This window comes from Fringilla coelebs, assembly GCF_963513975.1.
Source record: "Fringilla coelebs genome assembly, chromosome: 8".
Lineage (NCBI taxonomy): Eukaryota > Metazoa > Chordata > Aves > Passeriformes > Fringillidae > Fringilla > Fringilla coelebs.
The window spans coordinates 34,826,454-34,847,098 of NC_140066.1; the positions used below are offsets into that span (position 1 = coordinate 34,826,454).

The 20,645-nt window shown below is 43.9% G+C and overlaps 1 protein-coding gene across 4 annotated transcripts in view; it reads left to right on the top strand.

Moving 5' to 3' along the window:
• DOCK1 (dedicator of cytokinesis 1) overlaps positions 1-20,645 on the top strand; it is a 273,196-nt gene that overhangs the window by 244,047 nt on the left and 8,504 nt on the right. For 3 of the 4 annotated variants that reach the window (XM_084210275.1, XM_084210277.1, XM_084210276.1), the window contains exons 47-51: positions 298-435; positions 2,895-3,040; positions 7,486-7,684; positions 12,182-12,335; positions 16,571-16,716. In XM_084210275.1, the coding sequence (XP_084066401.1) occupies positions 298-435; positions 2,895-3,040; positions 7,486-7,684; positions 12,182-12,335; positions 16,571-16,716 (783 nt within the window). Of the gene's footprint in view, positions 1-297; positions 436-2,894; positions 3,041-7,485; positions 7,685-12,181; positions 12,336-16,570; positions 16,782-20,645 lie in introns of all 4 variants that reach the window. The other variant, XM_084210278.1, reaches the window with a different exon arrangement.

Genomic DNA, 20,645 nt, shown 5'->3' on the forward strand with positions numbered 1-20,645 from the left:
GCTGAATTAAATGTAAAGGACTTTGTTTAACAGAAAAAAAGGGAAATCCTGGAGAAAGGGTTGCATCATATGCAAGGAATGATGATGGTCAGTGTGATCATAATAATAATTCTTGTCATTTTTAATATTATTGTTGTTGCTATTTTTTATTATTGTTATCATTATTATTAGTGTTATAATTGCTATTACTGATGTTACTATCACTGCACGAGCTCTTTCCCTGCTGCGGGAGCATTGCCCTGTCCCTTGGCTCAGGAAGGGCTGGGCAGGGTGGAGCAGCCAAATTCTGCTTTCCAGATCCCATTCCTGGCTGAAGGCATCAGGATCCATGGGGAGAAGGTGACAGAGGCCCTGAGGCCATTCCATGAGAGGATGGAGGCGTGTTTCAGGCAGCTGAAGGACAAGGTGGAAAAGCAGTACGGGGTCCGCGCCATCGTAAGTTCCCTCTCAACTTCTCCTTTCCACAGTATCTGGAATTCCCTTGAATTACAGCAGCTCTCTGTTCCTGTGTGATGATTCCAGAGCAGTGTAGATGCAGAGTTCCTGGTTGTTCCCAGGCATCATCAAATTATGGAATACTGAGCAGATGAGAGATGTTGAGGAAGCCTCGGTGCTTTCATTTCCCAGCACGGGAGCAATTTCTAAACTGCCCGAGTCTGTTCCTTGAAAGTCAAGAAAACCCTTCAATTCTGAAGGATTTGGGTTACAAAAATGAGTTTAAAAATTGGCACTTCCAGAGCTGAATGTTACCTTTCCCTAGGTGGGATTCCTTAGGGAAGGGAGATCTGTGGTGCTCTATGGTAGCGTGTGGTTGTACCTTCACTGAATGGAGGCAGGCAAGAAAGCCACACCTCCTACTTCATGAGTTTAAAAGGACTGAAATTCACTCTGTTCTCATTCCAGCAACTTATTTCCAGTTGCTGCTTCATCCTTAAGGGAAAGCCAAGAATTTCATGGTGTTTCCAGTGGAGGTTTGTTCTGCTTTTGTTGAGTGTGGAGGTCAGAACAAACAAAGCCAACAGCTTTTTAATTCAGGATAGAATTGATAATTCCATCAAAAATACATGGATGGGTGCTATTATGAGATCCTATTTTGCTTGGAGAAAAGCAGGCTCAGGGGGCTCTTGTGGCTCTGCACAGCTCCTGGCAGGAGGGGACAGCCGGGGGGTCGGGCTGTGCTCCAGGGAACAGGGACAGGAGCAGAGGGAACGGCCCCAGGCTGGGCCAGGGCAGCTCAGGGTGGGCACAGCAGGAATTTCCCCATGGAAAGGGGGCTCAGGCACTGGCACTGCCCAAGGAGGTTTGGAGTCCCCACCCCTGTGGGTGTCCAATGAATCAGTGGATTTGGACTTGTGCTCTGGGCTGAGGACAAGGTGAGGACTGGGCACAGCTTGGATTCCATCTCAGACTTTTCCACCCTAAATAATTCTGGGACTCTGTCTGTAGCAGTGACATCTTTTTTTTTTAATGGGGACATAGATCTTACAGGGAACATTCCAGCCTTTGTGGTATCCTTTAACTGATGTTCTGTTTGTGGTCCTTCAAATCCCATCTTATGAATTTATATATTCAGGGAAAAGTTCAAACAGTAATTTATTCCCAGGGAGAACAGAAGTAATTAACATTAATGATACCTGCATGTCAGTCACTTCAGTAATATCCATTTACATCATCAAGGAGATGACTGGAAAGTGGTGTTATCTCTCTAATTTCACTCTACCCACCAGTAAGAATTTTCAGGAGTGATGGAGTTTTATCTCTTCTGTCTTCCTTGTACAAGGCCAATTTACCAGTAGTTGACAGGGTGGAAAATATACCTGTAATTAAACAGCATGAGATTCTTATTTGTTGACTGCAAGAGTTCAATTATTTTATGCATATATCAGTTATTAATGACTAACAAAGCTTGGAGAAATATTCAGAACTCTGAAATTGTCTGAAACAAAACCAAAACTTTCATATATTTTCTTCTTAACCTGGTGTCACTCTGTAAATTGGCTCTCCTGATATTTTTGACATGAAGTTTCTCTTTGTGGGTTTTTACTTTGGGTTTTGGGGGTTTTTTTAATGAAGTCCATTTCATTGAAATATATTGACAGGGCAGTCACAACGATGGCAGAGATGGATTAAAAAATTATATGTAAAAAGATAGTTTTTTAAATGCAAGATATAAAAACTGGAAATACAAATGGAAATACCATTTGAACAAAGGAATTCTTGAAATATGCTTCAAATTATACATCTACCTAAATATTTTTTTCTAGTCCTTTGGGTGAATTTCCTTTAGAACCTATTTCTTTGTTGGTAACATGAGGTATTGGTTGTTATTAATTCAATAATGCTACCAAACTCTACCTGGAAGAAAATACACGGAACTTTCCCCCGTTCCCTTTGGCGTGTGGATATTTGTAGCCACATTTCTCTTCACAGAGAAAAGCAAGGTACAACTTGGGATTCACATCCTCTGAACCTTTGAAAAAGAAAAAACAATTCTTATCTCAATTGCTGCTCCTCTTGTTGTTCACAAGTGGAATGCATTGAGGAAGATTGTTTACCTGAAGGGAATGGGTAGTTGGATTCTGGTGGGAGTGTTTGGATTCACTGACCAGTTGAAGCCATGTGTGTGTGTTGGGACTGTCAGCTGACAGTCACGAGATGCTGGGCAGTTGGGTTGGGTTGAGTTCTTGAGATGAACTGACAGGTTGAGTTTAGATGTAATGTAATATAGTGTAATACAATATAGAATAATGTAGTATAACAAAGTAATTAATGAGCCTTCTGATATGATGGAGTCAGATGCATCGTTTCTCCCCTTCAGTGGGGTTGCCTGCTCTTTACACTAGATATGTTTTTTTTGGGATGAAGCAGTAACCTCTGGCCTCTGTTGGCTGCAGCTGTCGGGGCTGGAGGAGCGGCGGGGCAGCCGGCCGCGCTCCATGGTGCGCTCCTTCACCATGCCCTCCTCATCCCGGCCCCTCTCCGTGGCCTCCGTGTCCTCCCTCTCCTCGGACAGCACTCCCTCGCGGCCCGGCTCCGACGGGTGAGTGGGGATCCTCAGCCAGGGATGGTCCCCAGAGCTCCCCGGGGTGGGTGAGTGGGGATCCCAGCCAGGGATGGTCCCCAGAGCTCCCCGGGGTGGGTGAGTGGGGATCCCAGCCAGGGATGGTCCCCAGAGCTCCCTGGGGTGGGCAGTCCTCAGCCAGGGATTGTCCCTGAAGCTCCCTGGGCTGTGTGAGGGATCTCCAGCCAGGGATTGTGTCCAAAGCTCCCTGGGGTTGGGAATCCTCAGCCAGGGATTGGCCCTGCTGCTCCCTGGGGTGAGTGAGTCAGGGACCCTCAGCCAGGGATTGTCCCCAAAGCTCCCTGGGGCAGGGAATCCTCAGCCAGAAATTGTCCCTGCTGCTCCCTGGGGTGGGTATCCCAGCCAAGGATTGTCCCTGATGCTCCCTGGGGTGGGTGAGTGGGGATCCTCAGCCAGGGATGGTCCCCAGAGCTCCCTGGGGTGGGTGAGTGGGGATCCTCAGCCAGGGATTGTCCCCAGAGCTCCCTGGGGTGGGTGAGTGGGGATCCTCAGCCAGGGATTGTCCCCAGAGCTCCCTGGGGTGGGTGAGTGGGGATCCTCAGCCAGGGATGGTCCCCAGAGCTCCCTGGGGTGGGTGAGTGGGGATCCCAGCCAGGGATGGTCCCCAGAGCTCCCTGGGGTGGATGAGTGGGGATCCCAGCCAGGGATGGTCCCCAGAGCTCCCTGGGGTGGATGAGTGGGGATCCTCAGCCAGGGATTGTCCCTGATGCTCCCTGGGCTGTGTGAGGGATCTCCAGCGAGGGATTGTCCCCAAAGCTCCCTAGGGTGGGGAATCCTCAGCCAGGGATTGTCCCTAAAACTCTCTGGGTTTTGAGGGTGGGTGGCATTCCCAGGTCTTGGAGCTGGAAGCAGCTGGGAGGGCTGGGGGTGTTCAGTTGGAGAAGGGAAGGGAATGCTTGCCCTCTAAGCATTCAGGGAGAGCTCAGAGCCTCTTCCAGCACCTGAAGGGGCTCCAGAAGAGTGTTGTTGTAGTTGGGATGGAGACAGTACAGATGCACTCCATTTTCAGAAGGCTTCAAACTGCTTTTATTGTACCATGCATGCTCTTTATACATTCTTACCTAACTCCCAAGTTTACACTTCACTCATTTTGATCAGGAAAGACAAACAAAGTGCTCACTGGAACAGAGTTGCAGGTTTCTCTTATTTTTCCTTCTTTCTTTCTTGTTTCTATGTCAATGACCTTGGTAGGAAATTCTTTCAGGGGTAAACATGGATCAAACTTCTCCTGGCTCACAGAAGTTGCTGTAAAACCTCTTCCACAAGAGAGGGACCTGGGACAAGGCATGGAGGGACAGGACACAGAATGGCTTCCCTCTGCCAGAAGGCAGGGATGGATGGGATATTGGGAAGGAATTTTTGGCTGTGAGGGTGGGTAGGGGCTGGGATGGAATTCCCAGAGCAACTGTGACTGTCCTTGGAGCCCTGGAAGTGTCCAAGGCCAGGTTGGACACTGGGGCTGGGAGCAGTCTGGGATGATGGAAGGTGTCCCTGCCCTGGAACTGGATGAGTTTTAAGGTCCTTTCCATCCCAAACCATTCCATGATTTTTTTAAGTGACGGCCTAAAATTGGCTAAAAAAACCCAACCTACAGAGACATTTCTCTCAAGGTCTCTTGTTCTCTAACCCAGATAAATACAATGTTTTTTTTTGCCCTGTAAGCATTCAGACAACACCAAAAATTCCCAAAGAGGAGATCAGTTCCCCCTTTTTAGAGTGTCCCAGGTGTGTGGGGGATGCTCTGCAGGCCGTGTGTGCAGCCAGCCCTGGCCCAGGAGCTCAGGGCAGGATTACCTGACTGCTCAATCACTGCTGCTCACTCCGGCTGCCAGAGGAAAAGCTGCTTATGGCAAGATTGTACTTCAAGACTTATCAAGATATTTCACATGAGGACTGGGAATTCTGTTGATAAGCCCTGTCTCACAGTCACATCCCTCAAAGAACAAAATAATCTGTTTGCTGTCTGGGCTTTCCATGCAGCCTCAGAAGTCCCTTCTCTCTCTTCCTCCCCTCAGGCACCCCTGTAATCCAGAAATGCAATATTTGACCAAGGCAGCAGGTTTTTTACACCTTCTGAAGGGCTGCTGATTTACAGGGATGTGCTGGAAACTCCTGGGCACCTTCAGAGAGGAGTTAATACCCGGCTAGAAACTAAAGGCATCAAGTAAAATTAAATCCAGCACCTAAGGACCAGCAGGATGCTTTCCTTGATTACAAAGAGTTTATTTAGTCATTGGCAGGAGCTGTTTACAGCTCAGCTCTCATTCCACTGCCCTCTGGAATGCTTTCACACATTTGGTGTAAATGTGGGACAGCAGAGATCCTGAGTTCTGAACAAAGTTGTCTTGCTGGAACTTGGGCAGAACAACCATCCCAAGTAAGTGAGCAACTTTGTTCTATGTCAGAAGAAAAATATGGATTCTTTGCCTTGCCTCTTTCTGGTTTTCCCTTCAAAATTTTAAGTGTATTTTACTTTGTCATTGGGTATTATTTTCTTCAGGTTCACCTCTCAGCTGTGTTGGGGTAGTGTCACATGGCAGTTTTTGAGGCTCTGAGTCTCCTCAGGGTGTATTTTCACAAAGATCCCACAAAAATCACAGTGCAGCTCAGCTCCTGCTCTGGGCCCAGGGCAGTACAGGAAAATAGAGTGAACAACTCTTGTCACTGAGAAGACCTGAAAATACCTCTCATTTGTTTGGAGGAGAAAAATCAACAGAAACAAATAATATCATGAAAGACCTCAAAAACTCAGGTGGCTGTAAAATCATGTGGGTGGTTTGGCGCTGCTGGCCTGGCAGAAGTTTCCTCCTGTTCCTGCTGTGGTTGGTGGGGTTCATGGTCAGTTCTCCTCTTGTCTTTCCATGTCTCTTTATAAATTAAATTTGAGACTAGAGATGAAACTAAAAAACCATTAAACGAGAAGCTAAAGGGGTGTCTTATCCAAATCACCCAGGTTCTATTTAATGCCATTTGCAGCTCCTGCTCTGGAGCTTTTAAACAGCAAAGACTCAAAGCAGGCTTTGACACAGGACGTGTTTTACAACTCCCAGCTCTATGTATAAATAAAACTGACTTCAAAAATGAGACTTGGATTTATTCCCTGCTTGGGATGGGACTTAGAAATACAAATGTGAGCACTTGCACTCAGTGGTTGGAAGCAGGAGAATCCTGGGGTCCAGTGGGATTTCTCAGCTCTTGGCAGTCCCAAAGTGCTTCCAGTTGGAGCACAGTGTGCTGACCCATTTTAGCACAGATACATTAATAATCCAAATAATTAATAGTCCTAATACAGTGCTTGGAAGGGAAGCAATTAATCATTGTCTGAAGGATGGAAATTCCTCTTGTGAATTTGCAGTTGGCCTCGGAGGTGCTGGCACCACCCAGTCCAAAATACACAACTCAGGTTCCTAAAAAGTCCTGGTGTTGGGAGAGCTGGGCTCTGCTCTGGGCTCTGTCACTGGGGTTTTTTGTGACCCTGGGCAAATTGCTGTCTTCCCTTTTCCCTTTCTGTAAAATGGGATGGATAAACTTGTGGGTTTGTTCCCAACCCATGGCATTCAGGATTTGGGAAATGGCTCAGGGGCTGCAGTTGCAGGTGCTGCTTGGAGCATCTTCCCATCAAAGGAGCTGATGTAGAGTGGAAAGAACAACAAAAAAATAGAAATAATTTGGGATATTGCTGCTGGGTATAGCTGCTAATGGTGGGGATTAGGATAATGTCAGTGCAAATTGTCTGAAATATGAATACTCTGGAATTTCACAGCAAAGACTGTGTGTGGCCTGTACCTGCATGCACCCCATGGCATGGGAAATGCTTTTCCAGGGCTAAAAATGTCCTTCTTTGGGAAGTTTTGGTTTGGTTTTGGTTTTGTAATGTGGTGATTTGAGACAGTCTTAAAATCTGCCAGCGTGATTCTGTCTAGGTGTGATCTTAGTGGTGTTTTTCATTTATAATATAAAATAAATCATAAAATACTTTGTCTAGCCAAGAGTGCTCCATCCCTGGAAGTGTCCAAGGTTGGAGCACCCTGGGATAGTAGAGGGTGTCCCTGTCCATGGCAGGGGGTGGGACTGGAGTTTCCAGGTGCCCCAGCATGGAGAGTGGCAGTGCTGAATGAAAAATCCATTTTTATGCGAAATTCAGGAATTTGTGCAGCCAGAAACCAATAAATTTACTGCAGAGCAGGGAAATCTGCAGCTCCGCTTCTCCAGCAGTCCTGCAGTAATTTTTATTATAAGATAATTATGATTGTGTGACCTTCTGCCCCCTCCTTCTCCCTCTAATGAGTTTTTCTGGATTAGCAAAGCCTCATTAACTCAGGCGAGACTTTGGGAAATACATAAATAAAAATTAGTTGTTTTGAAAACAACGTTTTATTGATCTGAGCAACATTTTTCCTTAGGTTTGTGCTGGAGCCCCTCCTGCCAAAAAAGATGCATTCTAGGTCGCAAGATAAATTGGACAAGGATGACCTAGATAGAGATAAAAAGGAAAAGAAGAAGGAGAAGAGGAACAGCAAGCATCAAGAGATATTTGATAAAGAATTTAAATCTACTGATATTTCTCTGCAGCAGGCTGAAGCAGTGATCCTTTCAGAAACGGTAACTTTATTAGCAAGGAAAGCTTTATCTAATTCTGAGCCATGTTCTGTCTTTTGAAATCAAAATGTTGATTTTTTACCGTTTAGTTCCTTTGTAGGCCAGAAATAACTCTGAGGGGATACACCACAGGTTAATACACATGCTAATGAATCAAAAATACTGATTTGATTTACAGTGGGGAAAAGATCCTCTGAAAATCTTCACCCAAAGCTCTGGATGACTGTTTGATAAAGGAGCAGGTGGCACAGCATAGCTGAAATAAATGCTGCCATTCCAGCAGCCTTTGGAACTGCTGGTTCCCAGTAGGTTGGGATGGATTTGCCCACATTTCACTGCAGGACAGTGTTTGGTGGGACATCCCAAGGTCATTCTGTCAGCAGATGCATGTCCTTGAAGGATTTTCAAGATCCCTGTTTGGAGCAGAAAATCCTGAGCAGTTCTTGTGTGTAAGGATATTAAAACCAGGGCATATCTCCCTTAAACCCTCTCTTCTTGGCTTAGATTTAATTCAGTGGAACTGTCCTCAAGGCTTAGGTAACCCGAGAAGTTGGAGCTGGGAAATTGAAAGCAGGGATGTCTAAAGCTGGAGCAGGGAGAGTGTGAACTGGCTGTGACCTCCAAATCTCTGCCTGGACACCTGTTTGGAGGCCAAGAGTTTAAAGTTGCCTCCCAGAAATAAATGGAATGTTCTTTTCAAGATCTGCACAAGTACTTGTAGAGGCAGCTTTGCACTCAGCAGAGTCTTGTTGGTGCTGTGTCATTGACACTGGATTGTAAAACAATTTCTCTCTCTCCTGTGGTAACTGGATCCTTTAATTCTGTTTGGTATTTATAGGAAGATATTTACATGTTCAACCACACTTCTCTGTTTTCTGGATTTTGCCCTCTTTTTCCACTCAAAGATGAGTTAATCTCTCACACATGTCTTGGGACATCCTGAAAAATCAGAGTTCTTGTGTTTGATGTGCCCAGTCAGAAACTCCAGTAAAACCCCATCTGAGGGTCTCAGGCTTTTCACCTTTGAAACCAATGAGTTTTTCCATTGACTTCAGTAAATTTTGCATGAGCCTTGGTTTGGTTAAATGGAGATTCCTCCTGCACAGATTTCCACGTCTCATGATTTTGCTGCCATGCATTTCGCTTTCACCTTGCAGCAGTTGTGTTTTGACTGATTGAGGACTGGGATCACCATGGCAAGACTTCCACTAGCATCTCCCAGATCCCAAACAGACCAGCAGAGCTGTTGAGATGTCACAGAAGAAGGAAATTGTATTTCAGGGCAGCTGAGCCAGCTGGAGCAGTTGGGAGGCATTCAAGGATGCTGGGGAGCTGGCTGTGAGGTCACTGTCAGCTCTCAGAGGTCTTGGACATTGGAAGAGCTTGTTTGTGACAGGAAAAATGCAAATTCTGCCTGGAAAGGAGTGCAAAATAACCCCTCAGGGCATATTCCCATCTGGCATCTGAAGAGCAAAAATCAGCAAAGCCCAACATGGTTTGACTCAAGTTCTTCCAATCTTCCCAGTCAGGAGCTTTCAGTTGCTGACTGGTGTGAGCAATATTCCCCTGGTTATGGAGAGGGAGGGAAATTAAATGTCAGAACTGGTTACTTACAGTTATTTTGAGCTTCTTCAAGTCCACAGATCAATAATATGAAAAGGAGTTTGCTGTTGAGAGAAAAAATTCCCTTTTCAGTCTCTGCAGAAGCCTTGATGAGCTCCAAGACGACTGAGTCAGTTTGGAAGGTTTGGTGTGAGTGGGGTTCATTTTTAGGTGAAGCAGAAGAAACTCTTTTGAGATCAGTTTACACGAGTGCTTGCCCAATTCCCACTGCTGTCGTCTGGAATTTTGAACAGATAATATCAAGGATGAGTTTAAAGATAAAATTTGTCTTAAATTTTTTGCGTGCTGGAGGCATCCCCTGTTAATGATGTGAAGGGAAATTTGGAAGGAATTCAGCTTTCCCTGTGTTCAACATTCATGTGCAAGTTCCCTTTTTAAGCTGAAATTACTCCCAAAGCATTTCTACCACCGTGCTGTATGAGGAAAAAGACATTTTGGCTTTTCCTGCATTAAGAACTTTGAAGAAGAAAGTTTGCTGGATTAAATGTGGTGAAGAAAAAAAAATAAGGATTGTTTTTTTTTAAAAAAGAAAAGTTGGAAGTACAGATTTGTCTAGAAATGGAAATTAAACTTTTTAAAGTTTCTAAAGTGGTGTTTTAGTAATTAATACTTTTAGTTACTAAGTTTTTTATTACAGATACTGGATTCATTGGGCTGAGAATTTTACAGCTCGTTGTGCTATCACTCATTCAATTAAAACATCTCAGTTATTTGGTGAATTTTTTTAACAGATTCTTAGTTCTGACTTCTGAAATATTTGGGGATTTTACAACAGAAGACAAATTTCCAGAGAAAATCAAGTGAGAGAAACGCCAGTGGCCATCCCCACCTCTGCAGAGCTCCTGCTGCTCTTCCCAACAATGATGTTGTGTAAAGAAATGAGTGTTTCCAGTCTTTTGTAGCATCTTCTTTTTTCCAATCAAATGAATCACCGAGGGAGAACATGGGGAATTTCTAAAGCTGCAGAATTATTTCATGGAGCTTTTAGGTTTGCATGGAAAAGGAGCATTCAGAGTCTGTTTAATTGAATGGTTTAAGTACTCTTCCCCAAATTTCACTGCACTAACCATGAATTTATTGACTGATCAAACCCCAGGCCTTAATTACATAAAACAACAAAGATAAATCAAGCACTTGAGAATGTGAAGATATCAGTAATATCTTCATCCTTTCCAACAGATTTATTATCTTCTTTTAAGCATCACATCAACTTCTTCAACATAAATTGTCCTTGTTGTGCTTTGCTCCCAGGAGCTAAGAGCAAAGCCAGCTCTGAGGCCAGGTAGTTAGCAGAGCACTGGGAGGCTGCTGTTGGAAATCAGAAGAACAGGCTGTGTTTTATTGATTTGGTGGTGTCTAACATCACTCACCATTGATCTGGGGCTAGACCAGGAAAAATTAGCAATGGCTTCATTATGGATTGGTGGCCTCCCAAGAGCTCATATTCCTCAGCAGATCTGTGATTTGTGTGGAGCTTTCAGAGGAGGCCCAAGTTGTCAATCACAGGAGAAGCTCTCATTTATTTCACATTTATTTATTTCAGTAATTACAGGGGGGTTAACTTGGGGACCTGCCTGCAGTTGGTTGTTCTCTTGGTTCTGACATGTTTCCTTCACCAATTAATGTGTTTTCCTTAGTTGCTTTTTGATAGTTATCTGCCCCTGAAAAAGTGGGTTGCTTAGCTTATCCATTCTACTAAAAATACACTTGAAAGGATGTGGAAAGCAGAAACCTTTGGAATCTCTAGAATTTTATTTTTAGCATCAAAACAATTTCTTAGAGGTCACCCTGAGGTCTTGATGAACTTTCCAAAAAAAGGTCCATACTTTTTGGTCATTCATTTGTTGTAGAAGGGTCTCAGAGGCACAATCTTTGATGCAAAGCCTTTTAGGGTTTGTTTTCTGAAAAGAAAATTTCAGATTTCTCCTTCCCAACATACTTCATAAAACTCCAAACATTGGGAAATGACAAAATCCTTTGAAAAAGCCTGGATTGCTCCTGGCACTTTCTGTTTTGTCCCACTGCAGCACCTTGGAGTAATTCCCCTTTTAACTTCAGGCTGCTGCTCCATTTCCTGGGATCTGTTTGAAATAAAAGCTTCATTTTTTCCACTATGATTCCTGTTAATAGGGGGGTTGTGAATGGGGAAATCAGTAGAGCTCAGAATAAAACTCAGTAAAAAGAATTGCCTTGACTAAAGCATGAGTTGCCCATCAGATTACAAATATCTTTTGAGGGTTCCTGATGGAAAATTTGAATGGATTATGAAGCAGCCAGAGGGGAAAAAAAAAAGAGAGATATTTCAATTAATTAAATATCAGCACAGTCAGGAGCCACCAAGAAGTGTTTCTGGACTGATGATGTCTTCATCAGAAGAGAGTTTGATGAAGAGTGGGTTAACTTGGGGACCTGCCTCCAGTTGGTTTTCTTTTGATTCTGGCGTGTTTCCTTCACCAATTAACGTGTTTTCCTTAGTTGCTTTTTTATAATTATCTGCCCCTGAAAAAGTGGGTGCTTAGCTTATCCATTCTACTAAAAATAAGCTTGAAATTATGTGGAAAGCAGAAACCTGGTTAAATGGTTAAAGAGGTAAATTTTAACAGGAAAGTAGATCTGTGTGAGAAAAAATAAAGCTTTTGAGTGCTGTGTAATGTGCTGTGAAACTCTAAAGTTCCTCAGGTGGTACTAAACAAGTGCTTGGGGAATTAGCTCAGCAAACCAGAGCAGGCTGGGAGAAAAGAAGACCCTGGAGCTGGGAATTGGCAATGCTGGCTGTTAGCACTGCCCTCACCCTGTAGGGCATCAAACCACGGCACTTCCATCTCTGACACTCACTTCTGTGCATTCCTTGCCCCCCTTCCTGGTTGTGTCCCCCAGATCAGCCCCCTGAGGCCGCAGAGACCCAAGAGCCAGGTGCTGAACGTGATGTCCAGCGAGCGGCGATTCTCCGTGTCCCCAGCGCCGCCCAGCTCCCAGCTGAGCCCGCCCCCCATCACCCCTCGGACCAAACTCGCCTTCAGCATCCAGCCCAGTAAGTGTTCTCTCTGAAATGAACTCCTTTTAGTGTGCAAATGTATGTCCTGAGCATTTCTTCACACCCTGGTTTGAGTTTCGCCATCACCAGGGTTGTTCTTGCACCAGGTATTGATGCCTCAGGTTTGTCTTTTCTGTGTTTCACATTCTGTGCTGCTTTAGTGTGTGGGGCTGGGCTCACATCAGGGATGCTGAGCTCTGTGCACAGAGCAGGGAGACAAAACAATTCCTGCTCCAGCTGGGCACCAAGGACAAATGAGCCAAATCTCAGGCCAGGAGCACAAACCCCGTGGGCTGGAGAGAGAAAAACAAGCAGGGTGGGACTGCAGGGGCTGAAGCTGGGATGGGACAATGAACTGCAAGGTGCAAATGGAGCAGAGCTGATCCCAGGGAGAGACCCCGTGCCCGGCCGGGCATTTTGGGGCCATTTTGGGTCATCTTGGGTGCAGCCCTGGCTGGGCTCTGGTGCTGCCCCAGGTGGGTGCATGGAGGAGATCCTTTGGATAAATCCCTGCTTTATTCTGGAACTCTGCCCAGCCCCTGCTCTAGGGCAGCCTGCACAAGGCATCAGTATTACTTAACCTCTTACCTTTGCCAGCAAAAATTAATTCAGTATTTTACAAAAGCAAGCAGAATGATTGCAGTGAAACAGTTTCTTTTCAAGTCATCATTAACAATTAATTAGGTGTAGAGTAATAGTCAAAAATTCATGTTGTATTTGATGCCATATTGAGTGTTTTGGAGCACAAAGGCTTAAAAAGTAATATTTTGTAATTGTACATTTAAAAAATTTTCTCTTTGATATGTTGTGGGTACAAACCAGAAGGGAAAATAAAGGTCAGGCTTTTTGAAGTAGTTTTTCTTTGACATTGACATCTATCACTCAGCTTTTCTGTAAAGTATCATCTGTTTGCTTCAGTCTGCAGCAAACCCTATTGCAGAACTGGGTGTAATCCAACACCTATTTCTTTCCCAGTGCTCTTTCCCAAAACCTGTTATTCAGAGTTTGCAGCTGCCAGCATGTGACAAAAAAGCAAAATAAAAAGATCTTTTTTATACATGTCCCCAAATCCAACTCCAGTGGCCAAGAGTTCAGTGTTAGTAAGGAGGAGAAGAGATGATCAGTCTTCAGAAAAAAAATCTTTTCCATCAAGGTCACTGCTTTATTTACTGGTTGTGGTATTTCAAAAATTTTTCTCTTAAACAGGCAGACACACAAAGCAAATATTTTGCTTACAATGAATTGTAACTCTCACCTTCCTTTACAATTTTATAGACAGAAACTAAAAACTAAAAATGCTAAAAACTGGGAATACAGGGAACTAGGGTATATATACTTCTGCAAAAGATATTTTAATTGGACTTTTTGATCATATGTAAATTTTATTAACACTTAAATTGATTTCTCTTTTTTAAAAGTATCTGAAGTTACCAGGTTTTTCTGAGAATATTTTTATGCTAGAGGTTGGTGGGTGTTACATAAAATAGGATCAGCTTATTGCACCAGTGTAGAATCATTTCAGGAATTACAGTGATAATTTATTTAGGAATTCCAAGGATAAAGAAGTTCCTTCAGAGCCCAAATTGGCTAAAAGCAGTTATTGGGTTGCTAAGCAATCCTGGCTGTCTGTTAGCTGGCACTTGAGGAGAAGGGAGTGGAAAATGTGATCAGTGGGGTAAGATGAAAAAAGGGTCCCTTAACTGATCCTTTGTCAGCTCCAAGATCTTCCCAGTGGCACATGTCCAGCAAGGAACAAATATTCAGAGCACACTCATCTGATGAACCACCTTGAATAATGAATTTCACTGAATAATGGGGGCACACCAGAAATTTGGGGTAATTATTTTAGTGATCATCTTAGGGGGGTTTAGTTCAGCTGAGGAAATCAACAGATCTGCAGCAAATAGATTTTCTTGGGACAACACTGAGAATTCCTGGATTTGTTCAATACCTGCTGCAGGGGAGAAGTTCCCTGGATTTCACCGAATTCTGGGAAAGATCAAATCATTGTTTCTCAGGATAGAATCTTGTTGTTCCACTAAACAGCTCCAGATAAATGCAAACACGTTGCTCATGTATTTTATAAGCTCTTCCTGTGGGTGGAAATTCTCTGCCCACACTTGCAGGGATTTATTTATTTGGATCCTTCATCAGGATGAGATTGGGAAGGTCCCACGGACAGGCTGCAGGAAATTCCAGCTGCAGGGATGTAGGGAAAGGGGGAGAAGCAGAGCAGGACACAACTGCATGGACAGTTGGGTTCCATCCAGGTCCTTCAAGCAGAGTTGCCTCCACACCTTGTTTCCTCTTCAGCTCTGCTGAAAACATTCCTCAGATGTTTCCTGAAAACTTCCCTTTCCATGGATCTTCCAAGGATTTGTTTCAAAAAACAAAGGATTTGGGTTATTCCTAACAAAATGGGTCTCCCCATCCTCTTGGGAGCACCTTGGCTTAGGTGAAGTCAGAAGTAACTTATCATGGAAGTGAAATCCTTTTAGTTGAAAAAATATCATATAGAATGCAAAGCTGAAGTGTTCAGGGGGGTTAAATTGACTTTATTTTTGGGACATTGTGTGTTATTCCTCTGAGTTTCCCAAGGAATGTCTACCAAGAGGCCTAAAAACGTGGGTTGTTTCTAGTAAATATGGAAAGGTTTCTCTTTCTGAAACAGGTTTTGGTAAAGCTCTAACTAAACACACAAAAGAAAATGCCATTTCCCAAATGTTTCCCTGTATTTCCCTAAACTGCATGGAAAAACCAACCAAAAATTCAGGTATCAATATATGCAGCTAAGATATAGATGTGTAGTAGTGAGGGAGCCATGCAGGACCTGTGCCAAGGAGTTGTTTTGTAACATTAAAAATCTCAGATTCCTGAATTCTCTAGAATGGATGGGGAGTTCATCCAGAATGGACAGGAAAGTTCATTCCCAGCATCAATCCTTAGTTACAAATGCACAGTGTGGTTTTCCAGCTGCAGTTCAGTTCCATGAAGAAGGAGATTCTCATGGAGATGCAGAAAGGAAACTCTGAGGAATGTCAGGGGAATGGAGAAAGGGAAGGATAAAAAACAGGAGCAATGGAAAAAGCAATGAGAAATTCCAGTCCTGGTGGACAAACAACATTTTCAGCCTATTGGAAAGGAAGCCACTGAAAATATGGAGTCCCAGGATGGAAAATAACCTTTTTTCCATGTAGTCAAGAGTTCAGGTGGAAGGATGAGGGATAAAATTACAGTTTTCAGTGACAAATCAATAGAGCCACCTTAGAGTTAAATTTTGTTGTGAGAGGCCATTTTAGAGAACAATAAAATCACACTTTTAATAAAATATTTATATGAGCTTTGCAATAAAAACATCTGCATAAATAAGTCCTCTCTTGTTTCACAAATCACCCCAGTAAAATAAAATAGAAATCACCTTTTTTTTCCTAAATAAAATGCCCTCATTTATAAACAAATAATTTCAGTTTCTTGTCTCGCAGAGACCGCAGTGGGTTTTATTAAAATGACTGAATTAAAATGACTGTATTAAAATGTCTGAATTACCCTGAAATACACCATGGGGGGATTTCTCCCCAAAAACCTATGCATCACTCAGGCCTCAATAAACTTTATTGTCCCTCAGGCTGTTTGCCCCTCCAGCACATACCTGGGAGGATTTATCTGCTGAGAAAAGGGAATTTTCTACCCAGCACACAGGAATAATAAATGTTTGGTACTTTCTCGTGCATGATTTTATTTACTCAACAACTAATGGCTGCTCATTTGTTATAGTTACCTGGAGCCTGAAAGTTTTGGAGAGAGATGTACTTAATTCCAGGCTTTCATTTGTGCATTTTATTAACAGGGAACTTTGATTTTACTGGGAGAATGTCAATAAAACTTAGCCAGATTATATTTTCTTCGTGCACTTTGCAAAACTTTTATTGTGTTTTAATGTACAAGACGAGCTTGAAGGTGGGGAAATTATATTTTCTAAGCTATGAATATTTTGGTGGGAAACATGAAACAAAAATGATGTTTTATTAAAACCAGGGGGTTGTTCAAGTGTTTTGAGGGCATTTTAAAGTGAGCCCAAAGCCAGGTTGGACAGGGCTTGGAGCAAGTGGAGGGTGATGGTGGAAGTGCATCACCCATGACTGGGTGATCCATGAGGTCCCTCCCAACCCAAAGCATTGTGGAATTGTGGGGTTCAGCTGTTGGCAGCGTTAACCCAGTGTTGGTTTTTGCAGATCTGGAGCTGAATGGGATGTCCAGCTCCGACATCCCCGACGTTCCCCCTCCTCTGCCCCTCAAGGGAAGCACGGCCGACTACGGGAACCTCATGGAGAGCCAGGACTTGATCAGCCCCACCACGTCCCCCCCTGCCCACCAACGGGTGAGTCCCAGGGAATATTCCTTCTGCAGTTCCTGTTCCCAGGGAATATCCCTTCTGCAGTTCCTGTTCCAGAGAATGATCCCTTCTGCAGTTCCTGTTCCCAGGGAATGATCCCTTCTGCAGTTCCTGTTCCCAGGGAATGATCCCTTCTGCAGTTCTTCCCAGGGAATGATCCCTTCTGCAGTTCCTGTTCCCAGGGAATGATCCCTTCTGCAGTTCCTGTTCCAGAGAATGATCCCTTCTGCAGTTCCTGTTCCCTGGGAATGATCCCTTCTGCAGCTCCTGTTCCCAGGGAATGATCCCTTCTGCAGTTCCTCTTCCCAGGGAATGATCCCTTCTGCAGTTCTTCCCAGGGAATGATCCCTTCTGCAGTTCTTCCCAGGGAATGATCCCTTCTGCAGTTCTTCCCAGGGAATGATCCCTTCTGCAGTTCTGTTCCCTGAGCCATCCCAGGGGAGCTGGGATCCTGCTCCTGCATCCATCACTGATCCAGAGGGGTCAGCAGTGCCAGGAGGGTGAGGGAGCAGCAGAACCTGAAGGAAAGTTGGGTTCATTCTGGGCAATTCCAAGGCAGATGTTGTCAGGTTTGTTGGGCAGGGAGCTTTAACCAGCAGGAGCAGCAAATTGGATTTCAAGCCTTTCAGTCCTGTGTCAGGAAAGGAAATAAAACATGAACCTGCCACCTTCCCTTCCTGGAGCTCTGCTCTGCCAACGTTCAGTCACCACTCATTTATTTCCTTGAGGCAAACTCGTGTCCCCTTTGAGGCAAGGAGCTCAGGAACTCTTCATCACCAACAGGGTTTGCAGCTTTCTGAGGAAAATTTGCTTTTTCAGCTTTGTTTCCTGTAGCTGGAAGCGTTTAAAAATAATGTGGTCCTTTTCTTTAAAGCAGCACTTTTCAGAAATGCCTTTTATTTTCTCTATGGGCAAAAAAAAAATACATTTAAAGGGGTGTGGAGTGTTGATCCTGGCTGGTGCCCACCAAAGATGCTCCATCACTCCCCTCCTCAGCTGGGCAGGCAGAGAAAATACAATGAAAGTCTCATGGGTTGAGATAAGGACAGGGGGAGATCACTCACCCCTTGCCCTCAAAACAGGCTCAACTTTGGGAAATTAATTGAACTTATTACCAGTCAAATCAGAGTAGGGCAGCGAGAACCCACAAGTCACAAGTTTTCTTTGACTCTGAAATGTCAAATTTTGACCAAGCTGTTTTGTGGGAAACTTCCCAGCAGAACTGATCCCTTGTTGTTTGCAGAGGTGTCATCCAGGATTCCTCTGAGGTTCAGCATTGCAGTGAAATTCTGGGGAGTAATTTGCTCTCCAGCAGATTTCATGGTGGCAGAAATCTCAGCAGAGGAGGAGCCAGGCAGGAGTTTGGTTTGACCCTGGGAATAGTTGTGTTTAACACAGATTGTCCCAGTCCAGCTTTTCCATGCTTGAAATTGTGCCTTTGTTGTTGCAGGAATTGACTTTTTTTGAATTGTTTTCCCATTTCAGGGTGAATGGTAAAATAAAAATACAGGTATAGAAGTAACTTCAGAAGTGAGAATAGAGATATTCAAAACACCATGTTTTACTCTTTATTTGCATATACTGGAAAATTCTGTATTCCAATCCTCTCTTCCATGGTTGTTCCTCATGGCTGGATCATTTTAGTCAATATTTTCACTTTCCCTCTCGTTTCCATCAAACTTTACTGCACTTCTAACCTTATAACCCCCTTCCCCAGCATCTGTCTCAGGGGCCAGCTCTCATTTGTCCTGAACACAGCCCTCAAAGTGGAAAATTACAGAATGTACAGCAGGGCTGCCAGGAGCTTTGTCTAAGGAATCCATCCCCAGGAAGAAAGCTGAGAAATTCACATTAGGATTCACTTTTCTTCAACTCTTTCCTGCATAAACTCCAGAGTAGTAAATTCATTTTCTGTGATGTACTGCAAGGTTTAGGCTGTGGTAGCAGTTCAGGATTGCTAGGATGAGTTCAGATTTTAGCTAAAAAGTATTAAACAGTGGTAAGAAATAAAATCCTGGCAGCCAGGGTTTTTTCCTGGCTGGTGAGGGTTTTGGAAGGGGTTTCCTCTCTGGGGCTGTATGTTTTTAGTTATTTCATGACTCCCAAATGCCGTGGGGGTGTGGTTTTGGGAGCCCACACCTGGAGATAACTCAGCCTGATTTGCTCTGTGACCTTGTGCAGCCCCTGTACCTGCCACAAGCAGCATTTCCACATCATTAAATGGGAGTTCAGAAATATGCTCCCGTGGTTTTTTGCAAAGTTTTATTTAGCTCTCAATATTTTTGCTCTTTCCAATCTTGATTGCTCAGGCTCCTCTCATTTTTTTTACTACATTTTGTCTCTGTAGGAACAGAGCCCATTTTTTAACATCTGGTGTTGAAGGGCATCAGGATTTAATAGCTCAGAAATGCAATCAGATACAAGCTACATCTTCTTATCTAACTGCCCACAATTTTCTCCAGCATCTGTGTTTTTATAAGCTTTCCAAGAGCATGGAATGGGGTTCCAAAGCCTGGCAGAAGGACCTAAAGCAGATCTGTCCCAGAGCCACCTGTCCTGCGCAGGGCCAGGAGTGGCACTTGCTGATCCTTGTGTGTCCCCTCCACCTCAGCAGATTCTGTGATTCTGTATTAGCTTCAGGATTGATTTTGGAGAAGGTTTCTAATCTTATAACAATCACTCTGTGCCTTTATTTCATCAGGCTGGTAGGAAGGAAGCTTTTAAAGAACATCAAGAAAATGAGTAGTGCTGGACATGAAAGATCAGATGGGTAAATTCTCATTGCTGCCGTGATTAAATCCCACTCCACAGTTTTAATGACTTATGTTTCATGGGTCAAATAGCTCCATAATTCATAACTGGATAATTCTCTGCCTGGTAAACTGATCATCTTTTAAATTACACTGCCGTTGTATCAGTGAAGAAAAATCAGTAAAACCTATTAGAGATAAGATTATCTGAGTAGCTTTTAAACTGGAAATATCTCCTCGTGTGAGGAATGATTGTGTTTTTCACTCTGGTTGTCTTGCAGTGGGTTATGAAAGGCAGGAAAAGTGCTGTATTGAACTAAAAGCAGGCAGCCAGAAAGGGATCAGATGCTCCAAGTCAAACTGCAGGCAGTAATGTCATTTTTGAGACAGCAATCTCAGATATTCCGAGTCCAGTGTTACCTTGGTCTACCTGAAGTCTTTAATCCAGGTGATCACCTCATTTTCATTTCCTGATTGTCCCTTACTCCTTGTTAACTCTGAGACCTCTGTAGATATTTTCTTGCTCCCTGCGATTTGTTCTGCTAAAAATGTCCTTAATAATATATGGGAGCATAAAAAAAAAAAAGAGAAATCTACGACTCCTGCAAGGATTATTATTACATCAAGGGATTCCTTTAGGCACTTATCATTCTTTATGGGCTCATCCTCACCCTTGCATACAAATCAACCTCCTGCTTAGTATTCAGAGCAGGGAGGGAGCTCAAAGAAAATAGATAAAGGAGCACTTGGGTTGCTAATATTGGCTATAACACTTGCTAAGCATGGGGTAATGGTTGGGATGGGAACAGCTCCATCAATCCAGCACAGGTGGAACCTGGGGAAGGCTGAATCCTGCGAGGAGCAGAACAGCCTTGGCTTGGCTCTGCTCTGTGGGGATTATTCTGCTTGCTCACTGGGATAAAACTGGGTGATAGATTCACATCTGACACACAGAAGGCACAACCCAGGGGGATTTTTTGTGTGTTGCAATGCAGGTGCTGCAGTGCTGGAAATTCTCTCTTGTAGCAGCTGCAGTGAGCAAAAACTGACCTGAAAGGGTTCAGCAAATGTGTTGTCCTCATGTGGACAGGGAGAGAGAGGCTGGAAATGCAGCTGGAGCTGTGGAGGAGCAGGGAATTAGGGAGCGCAACTTGAGGGGCTGCA